The sequence below is a fragment of the Malus domestica genome, chromosome 07 (genome assembly GCF_042453785.1).
Source record: "Malus domestica chromosome 07, GDT2T_hap1".
Taxonomy (NCBI): Eukaryota; Viridiplantae; Streptophyta; class Magnoliopsida; order Rosales; family Rosaceae; genus Malus; species Malus domestica.
Genome location: NC_091667.1, coordinates 2216300 through 2237897, shown reverse-complemented (window position 1 = coordinate 2237897; position 21598 = coordinate 2216300). Strand labels below are relative to the sequence as shown.

Here is a 21598-nt window from a genome sequence, read left to right as displayed (position 1 = left end):
GACGCTTCATGCTTGAGGTAGACTCGGCGGAGGAGGTCCCCAGCAGCCTCATCAACACCCTCTCCAAATCCTTACCTCTGGGGTCTTCGTCCAGCACGTGCACAATAGGGTTGATGCCCATGCCGCAGAAGAGGGGCTTGATGGCGTGGCACATGCAGTAGCTGCTTATACTGAAACTACCGCTTCTTCTTGCAGGGCTGCCAAACCTGAGACTTCGTCACGCTCATTCCTCTTGACTTTGAATCCGAAAAAAGCACGAAATCTTTAATTCGCAGAGACAACCGAATCCCGGAGACGCGATTTGGAGGTTCAAATCGGGAAAGAAGAAGAAGATTTGGAGGTAAAAGCGAAAGAAAAGTGGACTAATGAATAAAAATGAGGCAGCATGGCAGGATTGGATAGAGACCCAGCTTCTGAACGCCTTGTGGGATTAAGCTGCCGAGGAGCTTCGAGTAACAGGTTGAGCATTTTGGCAGAACGACCCAAATCGTTGCAGCAGCACAACGCGCCACATGTTGAAGATCCCACAACCCAGCTGTATCTCTGAGCTGCTTTTTTTTTTACTGGTTTTCTCGGCTGCCAAACATTGACTGGAAATAGTGTTTGATTTGTTGTTTTCTGGGTTCTTTTTTTTTTGGGGGAGGGGGGGAAAGCTTGGGTTGTTGGGTTTTTGCAGATTTTTACATATTTTGCAGATTCACGATGGAGGTGAAAAAATGAAAGAGAACCGACATAGTTTTTCGTGTCGTTTCCCACAGACGGCACCAAATGTTGATGCACAAAACCGGAGGTCTTAGAACAACGTAAATCCGACCATGAATCTGCAAGATATGTAAATAACACAAGATGTATCGTGGTTCACCCCAAGGTTTGGGTTACGTCCACACTGATTGTATTTCTCTGAGAGTATTTGTGAGGGAGAGAGTGTGAGAGCTTTGCTCTAGATAGGAGAGACCTAGGGTTTGTGAGGGTAAGGAGGTCCTTTTATAGAATAAGGGCTCCTCCCCTTTTTACATATTTGGCCCTTCCTTTATTACATAATTACATTTGAGTCCCCTGAGTATTTATATGAGGTCTAAATACGAAGGCCCTAAATATGGTATAAACAAAACCCTTTTATGTTTTTATCACAAATGGTATTTGAAATTGACCTATATTATTAAGATGGTCACTAAAATTGAAAATCAATCAATGTAGTCCTTGAAAATGAGTGTTGCAAATCAATGTGGTATTTCCTTCACAATACCATTAAAAATTTTGTTATGTGCTGATATGGCACATAACTGGGTCCCATAAACAAATTAAATATTATCTATTTGGATTTAAAATATCTAAAAATTAAAAACATATTTTTTATATAATTAAAAACTTAAAAAAGAAAAAAGAGAAAAGAAAAGTAACTAAATAAGAAAAAAGAGAAAAGAAAAGTAACTTAAAAACTATGTACTTTATCTGCTCAACTTCTTCCCCTTCCACCGTAGCCAAATACACCAACCGCTTTGCAAACCCTCCATCTCCATTTTTCTCAACAACGAGTTTCTGGTCATCACCTTCATCGACATCGTCGCCATGATTTTAGCGTCGTTGTACAACCAAAATTTTCAGTTCTAAAAAAAAAAAACAAAATTTGACATTTGAACCCAGAAAAATTCAAAGATTAAAACTGTTTGTACCATACTTAGGGCCTCCGTATTTAGATCTCGTATAAATACTCGGGCGACTCAAATGTAATTATGTAATAAATGAAGGGGCAAACAAGTAAAAAAGGGATGAGCCCTTAGTCTATAAAAGGGTCTCCTCACCCTCACAATATAGGGGCTCACTCTTATATTCAGAGCTCTTATCCTTACATACAAAGCTCTATCTCCCTCATAATCCTTTCACAAACAGAGAAATACAAAATCAGTGTGGATGTAGCCTGAACATTAGGGTGAACCACGATACATCTTGTGTTCTTTACTTTCTTGCAGATTCACGATCTGATTTACGTTGTTCCAAGACCTCTCCGGTTTTGTGCATCAACATTTGGCGCCGTCTGTGGGAAACGACATGAAAAGCTATGTCTGTTCTCTTTCATTTTTTCACCTCCACCGTGAATCTGCAAAATCACAAAAACCCAAGAAACCAAATCTCTCTCTTTCTCCTCTCTCGGTTAGTCATACACAGAAACCTAAACAAAAAGAAATCCAAAAAAAAAGTCACAGTCTCTTTCTCCTCTCTCAGTCAGTCGCACACAGAAACCGACCCAAAATATATCCTCTCACAACCCTGGAAGCGCAGCAAATCTCGCTTCATTTCCAGAAACTTCATCACGACAATAAGAAAGATCCTGCATATCCAGAAATAGCTCGCCGAAGCTTTCTCCCTCAGGAACGAGGACGGCCGCTCCATCTTCCACGTCACCGTCTCCTCAAGCCGCTTCGAGGTGGCGAAGTTGCTGATTGCTCGCCGAAGCTTTCTTTCTCTCTTCTCTCTCTCTGCGTCTCACTTTCAGATCTCCATTTTTGATGGGAAAAAAGGGCAAGTCAGATGGGCCGGGTCAGGGTCAAGGACCCAGAAGTAGGTCAAATACGCACGGCGATGGGATGGGGATGACACCACCGTCTTCGATTCCTGGGCAGTATGGCATCCCAGGTGGAATTGGTTCTTAAGGCCTTTGATTCCTAGACAGTACGGCATCCCTGACGCTCCTGGGTCCCACCATGAATGCCAAGGTGACACTTGAGCTCTCATAGAAGATTCCCCACCTAGCAGAGACTTGCTGCAATGGCCTCAAGACTGTGCTCGAAGCTGACACTTCCTGTCTTTGTGTGGCCTTCAAGAGCAATGCTCAACTCGGCGTCGTTTTGAACGTCACCAAAGATACGTTTGTCCTCCTCCACGCCAAGCCCCCGTAAGCTGTGGTCATGGCTCTAGACGGCACAGGTAAAAATGGGCAAGGATCCAGCCACTGTAAAAACGATTGCAAGGACCATGTCTATGATTTTAATCTCGAGCTTCATCAGCATTGTGAAGATCCAGAACAAAGGTGTGAAGCTTGGGACTATGTCGCCGATGGATCAGGTTCTGTGGAGGACCCACCTGCTTGAAGCTTCATTGATGGGGTGGTAGCCATGTGAAATCACCTTCTGAAAAAGCCACGGAACAGAACAAAGCGGCAGCTGTCAGTGCACCACTACACTGCACCAATGAAGTGAGCTACGGCAAGTAAGAGGCGCAGTGAACAGAGAGAAAGCAAAAGCAAAAAGAGAAAAGGAAAAGAATAAAAAAGCAGAAATAAAAGCGAAAGCAAAGTAGAAAAAACCGAGAAAAAGCAGAAAGCAAAAGATAGGCTTTCCTCTGCTAGAGCACATGGGGACACTGCAAAAGTAAGGAATAAACACCCCCCCTAGAATGATGTGATTTACTTTTCTTATTTTTGAATGATGTGATTTATTTTTCTTATCTTTCGGAGACATCTGTATAACCCCATCAGAGGGTAATAAAAAAAAATGGCAAGCCCAAAATAATGGGCTGGAATGTTATGTGGAGGGCGAAGGTCGGTATGCCTAAAAGAGTCAGGCCCTCTATTATCACCAACCAAAATTATTCGGCAGCCTGCCGCTATTATCACCAACCAGGTGATCAAAAGTACACCCAGTACTCCAAAATTATTCGGCAACTTGCCGCTATTATCACCAACTAGGTGATCAAAAGTACGCCAAATACTCCAAAATTATTCGGCAGCCTGCCGCTATTATCACCAACCAGGTGATCAAAAATACGTCTAGTACTCCAAAATTATACATGAACATCACTCATGTCAAATCACACATAAACATTCATGAGCATCACTCATGTCAATCATACATAAACATTCATGAACATCATTCATGTCAACATTCATGAGCATCATTGATGTCAACATTCATGAGCATCATTCATGTCAATTAGCTTCGAAAGCTTCATTTATAGAGCTCCAGCTTCAAAAGCTTCACTTGCAAAAACTTCACCTACAAAGCTTCAGTGCAGGGTATACAAATACCACCTCCGAACAACCGCCACTTCGGCCTATACATGGATTAAATTTGAAGTCTCCAGCCAACAACCTCTATTGACTGAAGACTTGGGGGACTACACTATGTACCATATATTGGGCCTCATAAAAATACTTGGGAGACTTAGCCCATTATTTATGTATTGAGGAGCGAACCCTTATTTTATAAAAATGACTCCCTTACTTTCATTAGAGAGCACCCATTATTCATGTATTGAGGAGCGAGCCCTTATTATATAAAAGGGACTCCCTCACCATCATTAGAGAGCATCGCCCCCTACTGAGCAACCGCCTCGCCGCGAGCATCAACTCTAGCCCATCATTTATGTATTGAGGAGCGAGCCCTTATTCTATAAAAGGGACTCCCTCACCTTCAACGCCACAAGTCGAGCCAACCAAGGCAACATAAGCCACAAGCCGAGCAGTCTCCCAACATGTGCTATTTCTAGTTGAGCATCATTTTAGATTGGGCACCGCCTCATATCGAGTATCAGTTATAGACGACATCTAGTTACTTCGGCCTACACATGGACTGAATTTCAAGTCTCCAGCCAAAAGACTCTCTTGACTGAAGACTTGGGGGACTACTGTTTGTACCATACTTAGGGCATTTGTATTTAGATCTCGTATAAATACTCGGGGGGCTCAAATGTAATTATGTAATAAATGAAATGGCAAATATGTAAAAAGGGGAGGAGCCCTTAGTTTATAAAAGGGCCTCCTCACCCTTACAATAGCGGGGCTCACTCTCATATTCAGAACTCTCATCCTTACATACAAAGCTCTCTCTACCTCACAATCCTCTCACAAACAGAGAAATACAATATCAGTGTGGACGTAGCCCGAACATTGGGGTGAACCACAATACATCTTGTGTTCTTTACTTTCTTGCAGATTCACGGTCGGATTTACGTTGTTCCAAGACCCCTCCGGTTTTGTGCATCAACAAAAACGATTCAAAAACACAAAGGGTAAATTCCAAAATCCAAAGCTGTTATGACGACTCCAAACTAGATAGGCAAAGCCCTATTACTCAAAATCTTAATGCAATCGCACTCCCAATCACCTTTTGCATATCCGCCCCAATCAGCATTGCCAGCTCCACCATCACCCACAATACATCCTCGCCCTTAGGTACTCTTCCTTACACAACTCTGCAAAGTGTCGCCCAGTCACCACCCCCAGTCGAGCCGACAGCAGCTGCGCCAACAGCCCTATTGCCGTTGCCCACTTTATCATTTTTTTTTCTAAGTTTTTTATTTTACAATATAAAAATCATTTTTTATTTTTTAAATTCACATGGACAATATGTAATTAGATTGTGGGACCAAGTTATGTGCCACTTAAGCACATAACTGATTTTTTTATGAAATTGGGATGGAAGGACCACATTGATTTGCGACACCCATTTTCAGGGACTATATTGATTGATTTTCAATTTCAGAGATCATCTTGATGGTATAGTCAATTTCAGGGACCATTTGTGATAAAAACGCTTTCTTTCATGTTCTGTTTTGTTGTAGGATGATATAATTATTTATGCTTTGTTTGACAAGTGGCGCTCTTTTTGTTGCCAGTTCTTTCTAAGGATACGTAAGTTGTACTATGGGAGTCTCCATAGACTTCCCGTCACCTCATGTTTTTGGCACAATATTTTGTAATATTGGTAAGAGAATTAACATTAAACTGTAATGTGGCAAATAATGTATGGTGTGGATAGATTTGTCAGTGTACCGAGAAACACCAAGTGTCATAATACAAGTGGTTGGATACTTAGAAAAAAAATTTCAACCACTTATATTATGACACTTGTTATGGTATACATGAGTGTGTTGGAATGAGTGTGTTTCCAACACATTGAAAACTTCTTAACAGAGAATCCCACTTTGAAGGAGTTTCTTAGCATTTCTCAAAAAAAAAAAAAAAAAAATTGTCATTTCCGGCTGGATTGAATGATTATTCATTGAGCATTGAGCATTGATCGAGCAACGCTAGCTCAATCAAATATCTTAATGCATTTTGTGCCATAAATTTTAACAATATTAAAGATTAAAATAGTAATTTTAACAAGGAAAATAAAATCAATCAAAGTAGTACTACTTGTAACATTTATAATATTATGCATATATGAATAATGGTCCCCTTGTTGTGTTACCACAAGCTTTTGTTTTTGTTTTTGGTCTGTTTTGAGTGGTAAAAGTATAAAAATATAATAGGAAAATTTCATGAAAAGGGTTTGGACTAAATTTATTTTAACCAAAAACCATGTTATAACTTTATTTAATTGAAAAAACTTAAATTTTAATGAAAAACCCTTAAACTTTCATAAAAATGACAAAAAAACTTAAATTTTAATGAAAAAGACATAATTTTAATATTAAAAAAAAAACTGATGCGCGAGACCCGCGCGTCATCACACATACTGTTTATGAAACTTGCTACACTATTTATAAAACTTAATGGTACTACACTGTTTATGAAACTTACTACATTGTTTATCAAACTTAATAGTACTACATTGTTTTTGAAACTTAATGGTACTACATTGTTTATGAAATTTACTATACTGTTTATGAAACTTACTACATTGTTTATGAAACTATACTGTTTCTAAAATTTAACGGTACTACATTATTTATGAAACTTAACGGTACTACATTGTTTATGAAACTTAACACGCGCTAGGCACACATGTTTATATTTTTTGTTTTTTTTCCTTTTTATGCTTATCATTAAATAAATTTATTAGATGGTTTTTTATTAAAATGTAAAGTTTTGAATATGTTTTCATTAATTTTCCTTAAATAATATACTGAAAGAATGAAAAGAAAAAGATAAATTAACCTTTTTAACCCTGTATTCATAATCTATAATTAACTTGTTTGTAAGTGAGATGTCTTAGAATTGAATTTCATAGATGATGAGTTTGAAATTAATTTATTTCATCCACCTTTTAGTATATCATGATATTAGAACATCTAAGAAATGGTAATTGAAATGTTAATGGAATAAAATAAGATGAAAAGGAAAGGTCGGAAGATGAAGTTAAATTACAGAAAGGGGACAGAGTTAAGAAAACAAGAGGAATGGGACAATGTTAATGTCCCCTTCTGTTGTCCATGAAATGTCTCACTCGAGGTTTATGAGGCAAATAGTTGTTATCGCTAAGCTACAATATTATGTATGATATTATGGATGAAATAGTTGCATGAATGATTCATATGGGTCCTTCGCATATCAACGAGATCTAGGAAGATAGTGAGATGTAGCACTTTCGTGGATGCACCTGAGTGACTAGGTGGTACTTTACTTTATACTAAATTTTTTTTATGAATTGTTTGATAATCCTTTTGTTTTTATTTTCTATTAAAAATTAAATGCAGTTACAATATAAGATTTCAATTATCCAAAAAGCGAAAAGTAAAAACCAAGAAAAACAAGAAAAGCACCTTTGCGGCTTTGCGGCTTTGCCTCTTAACTAAGTAATGAATATGAATGGCTCCTCTTTTTTTTTTTTTGGGTCAAAAACATGAAAACTCATTGAATGAGAAATGCCTAATACAATTACATCAAACTAATTCAATAAAGTGGCGATAGCCAAAGCCTATTCAGCAAAAAGACAGAAAATAGAAAAGAAATCCTAATCCTTAATCCGCAAAAGCTGACATTTGCTACCGTCACCATCTCACCATCTCACCATCGACCACAATGGTAGCCGTTCTATGAAAACCAATCTACGTTGAGGAAGGTATCGCAGTGCAAAGCAATTCAACCCGCAATAAGGAAAAATTCCAAACCAAATTCCACCACAAAAAACTGCTACACGGAAAAGAATCAACAAATCTAAATCACCGGGAAACGGCAAAGATCGCTAAAAAAATTACAAAAAAAAGCTGAGAAATAAAGATGTGACTTCTCAAACGGATAACCAGGGACGTAGGAAGAGCAATACAAATACGGACTTGGATTGTTTGCCCTCCCTATCCCATACCCTTTCCATGCCCTCTTATATTATGTGGTCACGGTTAAATCACGTCAATATTTTATATTGATTTTTTTTATAGAAATAATAAGACAAAAAATAATGAGAATATAAAATGTTGACGTGGCTTAACCGTGACCACATAAATAGGAAGATATGGAAAATATATGGGATGAGGAGGGCATACAATCCAACTCCTACAAAGACATGACTAGAAAGATCGGGAAAAAAGAGAGAAATCATTAAAAAAGGAAGTTGCCGCGACCTAAACCAAAGGAAGGAGTCCCGCGATGCTGAAATGGGGCTTTAGATTTGGTGCTGTAAATGAAAGGCTCCTCCTAAGAGTGGACCACAATGATGGGCAACTCTACAATATTGAGTAAGATCATTTTTAGCAGGATTTATTTTTAAGAATCATCTCTTTAAAAAAAATAAGCAAAACGGAAAATGATTAGATCATTTTATTATCGTCTTAATATGATACATAATGTTCGCCGGAATATTATTTTTTATTTTATTTTAAATTTAGTACTATTATTGTCATTTGGTACTACAATCTGGTGGTATTTCTCTTCACTTAAAAGTGAGGGGTCTTAGGTTCGAATCTCGTGGATGATGAATTGGATATCAAATTAGGTTGTTCATTGTGTGATTTAACTGAACTCCCCCTCCCCATAATGAAAAAATGTCGATGTACTAAAAAAAAGTACTATTATTAGGGGAGAGAGTTCGAAATTATAATAATTTAGGAAAGAATGGAGTTTTAAATCCGGGATGTATGGGTAAAAACTCAACTCACTACGATACTAGACTACATTGATACCGGAAACATTATGTTCATCAACTTTTTTGTTTAAAATTATATGATAAAATGTTTTCCTGTTTGGTGGTTATTTTCAAAAGGTATACGTTCTTTTCATCAAATTGAATTGATGATTGAGGTTACACGAATAGTTTTGAGTTTAGTTTACATATCAAATCTAAATTAAATGCTATATTTTTTAGTTTAATACTAGTTGAACTAATTTGTTTGTAAAGACAGAAATATCCAACTCAACCATCAAAACCATATTAAGTCATTACATTCCGAATGGTAACATGCATACGTAACATAATACTAAAAAAAAAAAAAAACAAAAGAAATCACTACGTTTATCAATTAGGGCACATGATTTAGTTCACGAATTTTAGGCTCTGCCCAAAACTTGAGTTCTACGTACTAGGCTCTTCCTCAGGACATTCTAATTTCCTAAACTCTAAAATACCTACTAAAACCATAAGGGTGCGTTTGTTGTATCGGACTATCTCGAACTGGACTAGCTTCATGGACTAAACTGGACTGGCTTGGATTAGGCTAAGCTGGACTAACTTAGTGAAATGTTTGGTGCAATATTTGACTAACAAATTGAATAATAATTTTTTTTTCCATTTTCTTTTTCTTTTTCTTTTTTCTGTTCCTTTTTTTTTGGAACACTCTTCCCTCTTTTCTGTCAGTTTTTCAGAACTCTATCAGAGCAACTCCAGTGTAGGAGCCCTCCCCCCAGGCAATTCACTATTTAATCCACCTAGTGAACAGTAACTGCCCTTAATGAATAGTGCATTCCCCTGTCAATTGCCTTTTGCATCTCCACCCCTGCACTGAATAGCCCTGGCAATTGGCAATAAAATATTAATATTTTTTTATTTATAAAATAATACATAATAATTTTATTTGTAATTTCGGATAAGATTTTTAATCGTTCTCGTTGCACCACGTGTCATTATCCGAAAAGCCAATAGCAATAAAATTTTTGTATTTTTGTATTTATAAAATAATTCAAAATAATTATATTTGTTATTTCGGATAAGATTTTTAATCGTTCTCGTTGCGCCACGTGTCATTATCCGCAAAGAAAATTATTGGTGATGGATTTCCGATAAGATTTTTAATCGTTGTGTCAAGGCACGTGTCATTATCTGAAAAGACAATTATTGGTGATGGATTTCTGATAAGATTTTTAACCAATCACGTCGTGCCACGTGTCACAATCCGATTACAATCTTTGAGGATAGATTTCCACCAGATTTTTAACGAATGACGGCATGCCACGTGGCATTATCTACAACCTAATCCCTTCTAAATCCTCCATATAATCCCCCATCCATCCTCATAAATCTCACACCAATTTTCTCAAGATCTCTATCATTATTCATAGTTTCTGCTTCCTTCTTCGCCAAAATCCCTATCATTATTCATAGTTTTTGCTTCCTTCTTCACCAAAATCCCTATCATTATTCATAGTTTCTGCTTCCTTTTTACAATGTCTTCTTCTTCTTCTTCAAAGATGATGTGGGAAATCGAGCAAGAAGAGGAAGAATTGTTTAACCAATCACAAGGAATGTTCAATGTTAGGGATTGGGCCCAAAATGAGATGGAAGAGGATGACGAGCGTAGACGGAGAGATGACGAATCAAGAATGGCAGGAGCCTCACAATCCCGTCGAGTCGTCCAAGCTGTGGCTCATATCTGCAGGCCCAACCGTGCTGTAAACATTGATAGAAACAGGCAACGACGAGGTCAGGAGCTCTTGGACGATTATTTTGTCCGTAACAGTGCATTCCCTGAAACATACTTCCGACGTCGTTTTAGAATGGAACGACATTTGTTCAACAAAATCATGGGCGCTGTTTGCAACCATGATTCTTACTTTGTGCAAAAGCCGGATGCTTTTGGTGCTATGGGTCTCCTGCCTCAGCAAAAAATTACTGCTGCCTTGCGGATGCTTGCATATGGAGCAGCTGCAGACCAAGTGGACGAGATAACGAGGATGGGACAATCAACCATTCTTGAGTCCCTCATGAGGTTTTGTTCGGCAATCGAATCTATCTACACCGCAGAGTACCTCCGGAGACCTACTCATATGGACTTGCAAAGGCTTCTGAAGAAAGGCGAGATGCGAGGTTTTCCAGGGATGATTGGAAGCATTGATTGTATGCACTGGACTTGGAAAAACTGTCCAAGTGCATGGCAAGGCGCTTATGGGGACAGAAAATGATCAAAAAGTATCATTTTGGAGGCGGTGGCATCTTTTGATACATGGATTTGGCACGCCTTTTTCGGGGTTCCGGGAGCTCAAAATGACCTCAACGTCCTTGCCCAATCCCCAGTGTTCAACGATGTCCTGCAAGGAAATGCACCAAAAGTCACGTATGAGGTCAATGGACGTATGTACGACGGGCCATACTACCTAGCTGATGGCATTTACCCAAGGTGGTCAACATTTGTCAAAACAGTGCCACGTCCGCGCAGTGCAAAGGAAAAACACTTTGCAAGATGTCAAGAAGGGTACAGGAAGGATGTGGAGCGTTGTTTCGGTATCCTCCAAGCTCGCTGGGCGATCATCAGGGGTGCTGCCAGATTGTTTGATGTAGAGTCGCTTCGATCCATCATGATGACGTGCATCATTCTTCACAACATGATTGTGGAAGATGAGTACGATTATGAAGCCGTTGATGAATATGAGCCAGACACGATGAACAATTCAAGAACACGTATATATTGTGCTCATGACGCCACCGATGAGCCCGTGCAACATGAGCCATTAGAAAGGGATGGACGTTACAATGAAAGGATCATCCAACGATATACTGCACTTCAAAGGTCAAATATGCACAATGCCCGCCAACTTGACTTGATAGAGCACCTGTGGGAATTGAGGGGTGCTGACGATACTTAAGTTCATTAGTGTTTGTTTTTATTTGGTGTGTTTATTTTATTTTATGTGGTGTGTTTTTTTAGTTCATTTAGTGAGTTGAAATGTAATTTTATTTTATTTGGTGTTTGTTTTTATTTGGTGTGTTTATTTTATTTTATGTGGTGTGTTTTTTTAGTTCATTTAGTGAGTTGAAATGTAATTTTATTTTATTTGGTGTGTTTATTTTATTTTATGTGGTGTGTTTTTTTAGTTCATTTAGTGAGATGAAATGTAATTTTATTTTATTTGGTGTTTGTTTTTATTTGGTGTGTTTATTTTATTTTATGTGGTGTGTTTTTTTAGTTCATTTAGTGAGTTGAAATGTAATTTTATTTTATTTGGTGTTTGTTTTTATTTGGTGTGTTTATTTGGTGTGTTGATGTTATTTTATTTGGTGTGTTTAAATGTGTTTTGAATAAAGTACTAAGTTCAATAAATTGGAAACAACATAAAGTACTCTATTCAATGAATAAGAAATTACAACCCGAATAAGAAATTACAACCCGAATTGATTGGAAAATTATGGGTTCATGAATGGATGATAACCATCACCTAACCAATTTGTGGTGCTAGGATGATCTTCTCTTGTCATGCTAGGATAATCTTCTCTTGTGGTGCTAGGACCATCTCCTCTTGCTCTCGCTTCTCTTGCACGCCTCCTTCGCAACACATCCGCTTTCTCTGACTTCCAAAAATATTTAGAGTCTGGAGACTTCCCTTCTAAAGGCTCCTTCATAATGTCACGATCTCGTTCAGCCATTCTTTCTTCTCTTCTATGTTCCCTTTCTTGCCGAAGTAGTTCTCTTTCTCTCTCATCAGCTTCAAATTTTCTCTCAAAAGCTGCAGCTTTTGCATCCTCTCTAGCCTTATCAGCCTCAAATTTAGCCATTTCCCGGGCCAAATTCAATTCACCTTGGCGGGCAAGATCTTCCATATACTTTGCATAATCATTCTTGGAAGCATTACCTTTTCTCTTTGAAGCCTTCTTACCTTGAGGCCTAATTGGATAACGGGTCGACCCCGACGCTTGTTCAACGGGGGGCGTTTCAGGCACTTCTTCATCATCTTCATCATGATCATGCGAGGCATGCTCAGGTGTAGAGTGTAGAGGGGTGCTGTTCATGAAAACTTCTGGACCGACATTCACAACTCTAAATTTAGGACAATCTTTGACAATATTCCAACATTCAAACCGGGTGAATGTTTTGTTTTTGCTTTTGGTTTTGGCACCATACCAAGCTTGTGCTTGAAGTTCCTACACAAACAAATAATTATAATGAGAATAGGTAACAAATAAATAATTATAATGAAAGTATGTAACAAATAAATAATACAAACAAATAATTATAAATGAAAGTAGCTAACAAATAATTATAATGAAAGTAGGTAACAAATAAATAATACAAACAAATAAATATAATGAAAGTAGCTAACAAATAATTATAATGAAAGTAGGTAACAAATAAATAATACAACCAAATAATTATAATGAAAGTAGGTAACAAATAAATAATACAAACAAATAATTATAATGAAAGTAGCTAACAAATAATTATAATGAAAGTAGGTAACAAATAATACAAACAAATAAATATAATGAAAGTAGCTAACAAATAATTATAATGAAAGAAGGTAACAAATAAATAATACAAACAAATAAATATAATGAAAGTAGCTAACAAATAAATAATATATTGTTACCTGATCCGTTAAATTTTCCCCACTTCGAAGATTACCACTAGCTTGTGCCAAGGCGTCTCTCCACGTACTAAACGATTGACTAAGTAATTTCCAACGACTGGACATCGATTCCTTAGTTCTTTGCCCACCCATTTTCTCAAGATAATTGGTATGAATAAGACTCCACATTTCTCGCAACTGCATCTCATTACCCGTAATCGAATCATGAGTAACTTGAACCCAACTAGTACACAACGCAACATCTTCAAGAAGCGTCCAATTCGTACCTGGTTGAGTAGTCATTTTGTTGGAAAAAAATTGGATTGAAACTTTGAAAGAAAGATAGGAATGTGGTTGAAAGTAGTTGAGAAAATATGAAATTGTGGTGTAGGGTAGAAGATAATGAGAAGGTATTTATAGGTGAAGTGAAATCAAAATTTTTTATAATTTTTCATAATTTTTTTTCGGATTTTTAAGAATTTTTTTACATTTTTTTTTAATTTTTATTCACCTAATTAATCTCTGCCGTTGGATTTAAAAAAATTTAAATTCCAACACTCCAGATTGTGCCACGTGTCACAACGGTAACATTTTAGATTTTTAAACTGTTTTTTCTTTTTTTTTTTTAATTTACAAAGCCTAATAACGTGGACCGTTGATCTTAGATCAAACGGATGAAATTAAATTAGATTTTTAAATGTTTTTTACCGTTGGAAATCCAACGGCCCATAAAATAGGACCGTTTCAATCAAACGGACATGGGGAAGCCACGTGGCTTCCCCAACGGTAACTTTTCAAAACTGAAATCGCGGGCCCCTGCCCTGTTTTTTTGTCGGACGACTCGCGCCCACGCGCGCGTGAAACGCACGCGCCTGACGCAGCCCTCGGGCTCTCGGGCTGGCAATCCTCGACGGGCCTGCTCCTCGGGCCTCGCCTGTCGCTGGGGCTTCCATACGCTGGAGGTCATCCCCCCAGCAATTTGCTACTGTTTGACCCACTGGCCCCCGAGCAACCTCCCCCGCTGGAGGTGCTCTCACATGAACACTCTCTCCCTCTATTGAAAATAGGTTAGTTTTTCATAACGCTCTCTCTCTGGGATTTGCAATAAGCAATTCGAATCTGGGTTTCATGATTCGAAGATTGGTTTTGCACTTCCACCGAATCTGGAATTTTTTTTATTCCATCGAATTTGTGCAGATGTGCAGAAGACTAAGATGAAGATGTGGTTACAGATGGAAGTGGGCGTCGACCATGGTTGTCCACCTGCCAAGTTCTCTATCTTTGTCTACCGGCGAGGACCCAGGCGAGCTCGGAGGTGAACGAACGACGACGAGAGTAGAGAGAGCAGAGAGGAGAGAGAGCGCAACTTGATCTTGGGTACGTCGAGATTCAAAACGGGAAGACGAAGAGTTGGAGATTCTGGGCTCTCTGCAATTTGAAACGAACGGACGAAGAGTTGGTGATTCTGAGTTCTGGGTTTTGGGTTCTTCACGATTCGAAACAAGCAGATGAAAAGTTGGCAATTCTGGGTTCTCCACGATTCGAAATGAGTTGACTTGATTATGGATTCTAGGTTCTCCGTGGTTTTGGGTTGGCGGGTGTAGGCGATGTTGGCGAAGCAAGCAGACGAGGTCTTAGCAATCCCATGGTATTCGAGGGGTCTCGCTAAGACCTTCTAGTGAGGGAGATAGTCCACACGAGTTCCGCTTTATCCCATTAAACTTAGTCCCTGTAAGTAACAAACACGGGACTACACTAACGTATAGTCTAGTCCAATTCAATAAGGGTTAACGAGCCCAAACAAACGCACCCTAACAGTTAACCCAAGAACCCAACAAATTTTTTAAAATCTTAAAAGAAATAAGCTTGCGTTCGAGAAAATAATCTCATTTAGTAATAGTCTGTCATGCAATAAAGCTTCTATCTACCCTAAATATTTTGTTGAACTTACTATGCTTTTCCTTAAACTAAGTGTTTATCCTTGAAAAATACAATTTAGTTGGTATTGATCTGAATTCTCTAAAGAAAAAGTCCCTCCTTCTAAGTTTTCATGTAGTTAATAATTAATCAATACATAATGTAGAAAGTATTCACAATGTACTATTCAATCAGATAAAATGTTGAACCCTAATATTGTGTATTAATGATAAGTGGTATCGACAGGAGATATCTGATAAAGAGTGGAGTCCTTGCATCCTTTCCCTCTCCAATCAAAGTGGAAATCTGACAAAAATGGGCCCTTGTTAAAGATGTCCTTTTCTCTCCATCATTATTTGACAAGAAAAATTTGAATACCTGTTGTATGCAAGTGATCGAGCGGTCGATGCACGTCCACATACACAACTGTTAATTTTCTGCACTACTGTTGAGCAGTTGCAGAGCTGATTTGGCTTCACGTGAAGAGAGGCCATGCACAAAGAGGTAATTACACACTGAGGTTTGTGGTCACTTTCAAAAGGACTGTGTGGTCGGAAATTTTTGTCCAAGCGAATTGACCGGAAAAAATATATATAAAAAAAAAAAATTAGTATCCGGTCCCTAGTTTTTACTGTTCATTGACTAAGACCTTATTAGTTCTTAAATTTTGATTCAAGTCCCTAGCATTAATGTGATAATGAATTTACATGTTTATTATATAATTTTTTAATATAAAAATTAGTAATTAATTTAGGGTTTAATACTCACACCTCTATTAAACTTCTTATTAATTTTCAATTCAAACATTTCCAAAATAATAAAAAATTAAATTAAATTAAGTTTGTACCTATTAGTTTTTTTTTTTATATATAAAAAGATTCTCAATTTTTTAATCTTAAATGTGCCCATTCATATAATTTTTCAATTTTTTTAATCTTAAATGTACCCATTCTCAAATATATCAATTTGTTATATGTAAAATGTACCTTTTTTTTAAAATAAAATCCATTCAAATTTTTTAATCCATGTTTAAACTTATATGGGTACATTCTTTTTCGTTGATTTGAGAATGTATCCATGTTTTGGTACAATAACTTTTTTTGTTAATTTTGGTTAATGTACCCATACATATGTGTATACACACACACACAATATAATAGAGAGTATAATTTATATTTTATTATTTTTAATCCCATAAGTTATGGGTTTTATTTAAAATCTCATTAATTTAAACAATTACAAATTTCAATTTTTAATTTTTAATTTAAAAAAATATAGTAACTTATATTATTATATTAATGTCAGGGACCTCAATCAAAAACTAAAAACTAACAAGGTTTTAATCAAAGAATATTGATAGATAGGGACCGCATCCAAATTGTCCCAAAAAAAAAAGAACACCAAAAATCAACTAATTAACACCGGTGCTATGTTTGCTAAAGAGTCTTCGATACTTAAGACGATAAGAGGTTTAGGCAAAACTGAAAAGTTCATAGAGAGTTCTCAATTACCAGATTTAGTGAGTGGCTATTTATATAGCAGAAGTTCAACAGTGTTTACTATGCAAGCCGACGTGTGGATGCGGTGTCCTCTGCCCGTGGAGAAATATTTTCTTTGGTGGATGCCTAGGAGACATCCAAAGGTCTTTTACCTTATCCTGAACTATACATGTAGGAGGTAGTCTTTAAGATGGAGTTGTGTAGGGAAGAGTGAGACCATAAGGACACTATAAGGAGCCTTGCACTGGTTGTTTGGGTGCCCTACTGGTTGAGCTGAGATATGGTAGTTGGCCACTCCTCTCGGGAGAGGAGTGGTGTCTTGCTTGTGAGCCAAGTGTTCTGATAGAGTTCCTGGCAAGTGATGTCTTGGGGCCTAATTATTGTTGTGGGCTTTCGACGTCTTCATTGCGCTGATCTGCTTAGCCCATTAGGCCATCTCCAACCGAAGGGTCCAGAGGGCCAGAGGGCCGAAAATAGCCCTAAAACCGTCTCCAACCGAGGGCTAGGCCAGAGGGCTCTGGAATCTGGGAGGGCCCCACGGAATCGGAGAGGGCTGGAGGGCTGGAGGGCTGGCTTATTTTTTTTTTAATGTTTTCTATTGCTGTCGGTTAAAACCGACAGCATTGAAGAGGTTTTTTTTTTTTTTAATAGTTCTACTATTAGTGTCGGTTATAACCGACATTAATAGTTTGAAATGTTTTTTAATATAACGGCTAGTAGCCGTTGGATTATTAGGCCTCTTTTTTTTTTTTTTTTTTTTTTTTAATGAATTTAAACTTCTTTTTTTTTTTTAATGAATTTAAACTTCTTTTTTTCCCTTTTTTTCCTTTTCATATGAATCAAATTTTGTTTCATATTTTTTTTCCTATAACTTCTATTTCACAAAATTTGTTTCATATTTTTTTTCAATTCTATTTTTTTCGTATAACTTCCTAGGCCATTTATACAACATTAAATTGTAGTTTTTAAATAATAAATTATGTTTGGCCCTATGGCCCTTTGGCCCTCGGTTGGAGACGGTTTTTTGTGACAGGGCTAAAACGAGCCCTTTGGCCCTCTGGCCCTCGGTTGGAGACGGAGGCAAATATGGCCCTGTACTGTTCATTAAAATATTAATATTTTGGGGAATCTTGGAGGGCCAGAGGACTCAAACGAGCCCTCTGGCCAGCCTTTGGTTGAAGATGGCCTTAGGGTTGAGATTGTGGTATGCTCATGTTATAGTCTAAAATATCCATAATATCCTGATATTTCCATCGAAATTTTCGTGTTTTTGGACTATCGATATTTTTTTGGACTACCGATATTTCCGATATCATCGATATTTTAGACCTTGCTAAGTCACACATGTATCTTACCATACAATGTATAAAGTGTAAAATATTGTATTAATTCATTATATATAAATGATTATGGTGTGTTTAAACTTCTTTCATTAATTACTACATATTTTATACACTCACAATGTTTGCTAGCTCGCTATATAATCAACTTAAATCAGTTAAATCCATCATGCAATGCATTTTCTTCCAATTTTTTGTGATAAACTAATAGATAATTGATTAAATAAACATCTTGCAAAGTTTCAATAAAAATTTCCAAGTTTTTCTTACAATTTCCGTGGTTTTTATTCAATTTTTATCGATATCGATAATATCCCGATATTTTCATCAAAATTTTTGTGTTTTTGGACTACTGATATTTTCGATATCATCTATATTTTATACCTTGATCGAGGGTCACTCCGTAATCTGAGACTTTTATATTGTTTAACAATTGAAGCGTGTGGGCATTTCGCTAACTGCCTATAAAGTAGTGTGAAACGATCTTATTTATTAACTATAACGTACTTAAGATATTGTCCTCGAATTAGAACCCCTAGACAACTACTTGAAAACAATTAGCCAAATTAGAAACTATTGAAAGTCTCGGGACTGACTAGGGTACATTACGTTAAGTACTTAATACGATCATCTATTGATGGTCAAATATAATTGTTTTTTTTAGTACAACGATATATTTTATATTAAGCGAATGTGGAGTTCGGTTTAACCACATAATGGGTAACTTAAGTTGGTATCGAATTTGCCATATACGAGATTCGAATCTAAAACCTCTTACTTACAAATGAAAAAGAATACCACCAGATCATAATACTGAATGGCTTATTGATGGTCAGATATAATTGTTAGATATCATTATTTTATATCTGACAGTTAATCGGTAATTGTACTCAATACTTGGTTATATTATAACCAAGTCCCAAAGTCAGAGTGAACTTCACAATTTAGCCTCTTTGATCCACCCCGTTCTTTAAAATTCCTCAAACCTTCACCTCACATATATTTGAAGGTCAATTAAAAAAACAGGAAAACTAATGAAAAGAACTTAAAATTGTGAATAGTACCATGATTGACTTTTTAGTGTAAAAATGTGGGTTTTTGTTAAAGTAAACAGTACCATGAGTTTTTCGTTAAAGTTCCCTTAAAAAAATCAGAATAGGAACAAAATAATAAACAGATGAAGAATCATGTGCAAAGGTTGACTGACAAAAATATCAACTCAACAAATGGTAGATACCCTTGGTGGTTATGGTCTTCTTGTTCAATCCACTGTATTTTGGATTCAAACCTCACATTTCTCCTTAGTGTAGATTAGTGTGAAATATCGTTTATGCTAAAAAAAAGAATATTAACTGAGCAAATCAATACTATGTATAATAGGGTTGTGATTAACCTTAACAAAAAAGAGAGAGTCTCTCTTGTAACCGAAGACACTACGTAACAAACATTTATTCGACCGATGTTGCACTTTTTAAATACATGGCAATCATTTATTAGATGATTGATTTTATTAAAACCATGTCTTAACTGCAAGAGAATATTTCTACGGACACCATAAGATCAATTTTGATAACATCTTTCTTTTTTGGATTAAATCATTGACAATGGGTTTAGCCACATAATGGGTAACCTAATTTGGTATCGAATTCGCCATATACGAGATTCGAACCTAAAACCTCTCACTTACAAATGAAAAAGAATACCGCCAGATCGTAATACTGAGTGGCTTATTGATGGTCAGATATAATTGTTAGATATCATTATTTTATATCTGATAGTTAATCGGTAAGGGGGCGTTTGTTTGCCCTCACTAAGTAGGATTGGACTGGACAGGACTAAAACTCAGAGCAATACCGTGTTTGTTACGCAGCAGGATAACCTTTAGTGGGACTAGCCGGGACTCGCCTCGACAAAGGACGTCGCTAGACGGTCTTAGCGAGTCCCATCGAAAGGCATCGGATTGCTAAGACCTTCGTTGCTTCACTCCATCTGCTTCTCTTCGTCCGCTTCTCTCCCTTACTCTGCTTCATCTGCTTTTCTCTCCCTTGCCCATCTATCTGCTTCTCTCTTTCCTAGATCTGAAACCCAGCCCACCCACTGCCTAAATCTCCACACCAAATTTTTTTAAAAAAAAAATCAAAACAAAAACAACAACAATCCCCATATAAAAATTCTTCCTTATTCCCAATAATTCCCAAAAAATTCCCAAAAAAAAAATTATTTTCCTAGAATATTCCCGAGAAATGGATAGAGAAAGGGAGAGAGTAGCTTTGGTACAAAGAGAAATGGAGAGACGAAGGAGAGAGTAGCTTTAGGGACGATTTTGCAGGAAAAATCGTTTTGAAGGCTTTTGTTTTGCAAGAAAAAATGAGTGTTGGCGAGCGGCACTAACGAGGAAGAAAAGAATGAACTCCCAGGGAGAGGAGAGTGTTCCAGACACAAACACAAAGAAAAAGCTTGAATAAAAAATAAAATATTATTAAATGTGTATTTAATGATATAAAATTATAGTTGTTAACTATTCTTTTTTTTTTAGTCCGGCATTCTACCAAACGCTTCACTAAATCAATCCAGCTTAGTCTAGTATAAGCTAATCCAGCTTAGTCCCTAAAGCTAATATAGTCCGAGTTAGTCCGGTGCAACAAACGCACCCTATTGTACTCAATACTTGGTTATATTATAACCAAGTCCCAAAGTCAGAGTGAACTTCACAATTTAGCCTCTTTGATCCACCCCGTTCTTTGAAATTCCTCAAACCTTCACCTCATATATATTTGAAGGTCAATTAAAAAAACAGGAAAATTAATGAAAAGAGCTTAAAAATTTTAAATTTTAATGAAAAAAATAAAATAAAGGGTAAAGTGAGTAATATCATGATTGATTTTTTAGTGTAAAAATATGTTTTTTTGATAAAGTAAACAATACCATGAGATTTTCGTTAAAATTCCCTTAAAAAAATCGGAACAGGAACAAAATAATAAACAGATGAAGAATCATGTGCAAAGGTTGACTGACAAAAATATCAACTCAACAAATGGTAGATACCCTTGGTGGTTATGGTCTTCTGGTTCAATCCACTGTATTTTGGATTCAAACCTCACATTTCTCCTTAGTGTAGATTAGTGTGAAATGTCTTTTATGCTAAAAAAAAGAATATTAACTGAGCAAATCAATACTATATATAATAGGGTTGTGATTAATCTTAACAAAAAAGAGAGAGTCTCTCATGTAACCGAAGACACTATGTAACAAACATTTATTCGACCGATGTTGCACTTTTTAAATACATGGCAAGCATTTATTAGATGATTGATTTTATTAAAACCATGTTTTAATTGCAAGAGAATATTTCTACGGAATGGACACCATAAGATCAATTTTGATAACGTCTTTCTTTTTTGGATTAAATA

General features: G+C 36.7%; 1 protein-coding gene across 1 annotated transcript; it reads right to left on the bottom strand.

The window, feature by feature from the left end:
* Nucleotides 1-12189: 12189 nt before the first annotated feature.
* Nucleotides 12190-13872, bottom strand: LOC139197298 (uncharacterized). The gene is made up of 2 exons (XM_070824391.1): nt 13454-13872; nt 12190-13007 (listed from the first exon to the last, which is right to left on the bottom strand). The coding sequence occupies exons 1-2, from the start codon at nt 13733-13735 to the stop codon at nt 12273-12275; spliced, it is 1017 nt and encodes a 338-aa protein (XP_070680492.1). The 5' UTR covers nt 13736-13872; the 3' UTR covers nt 12190-12272.
* Between the last annotated feature and the right edge of the window lie 7726 nt (nt 13873-21598).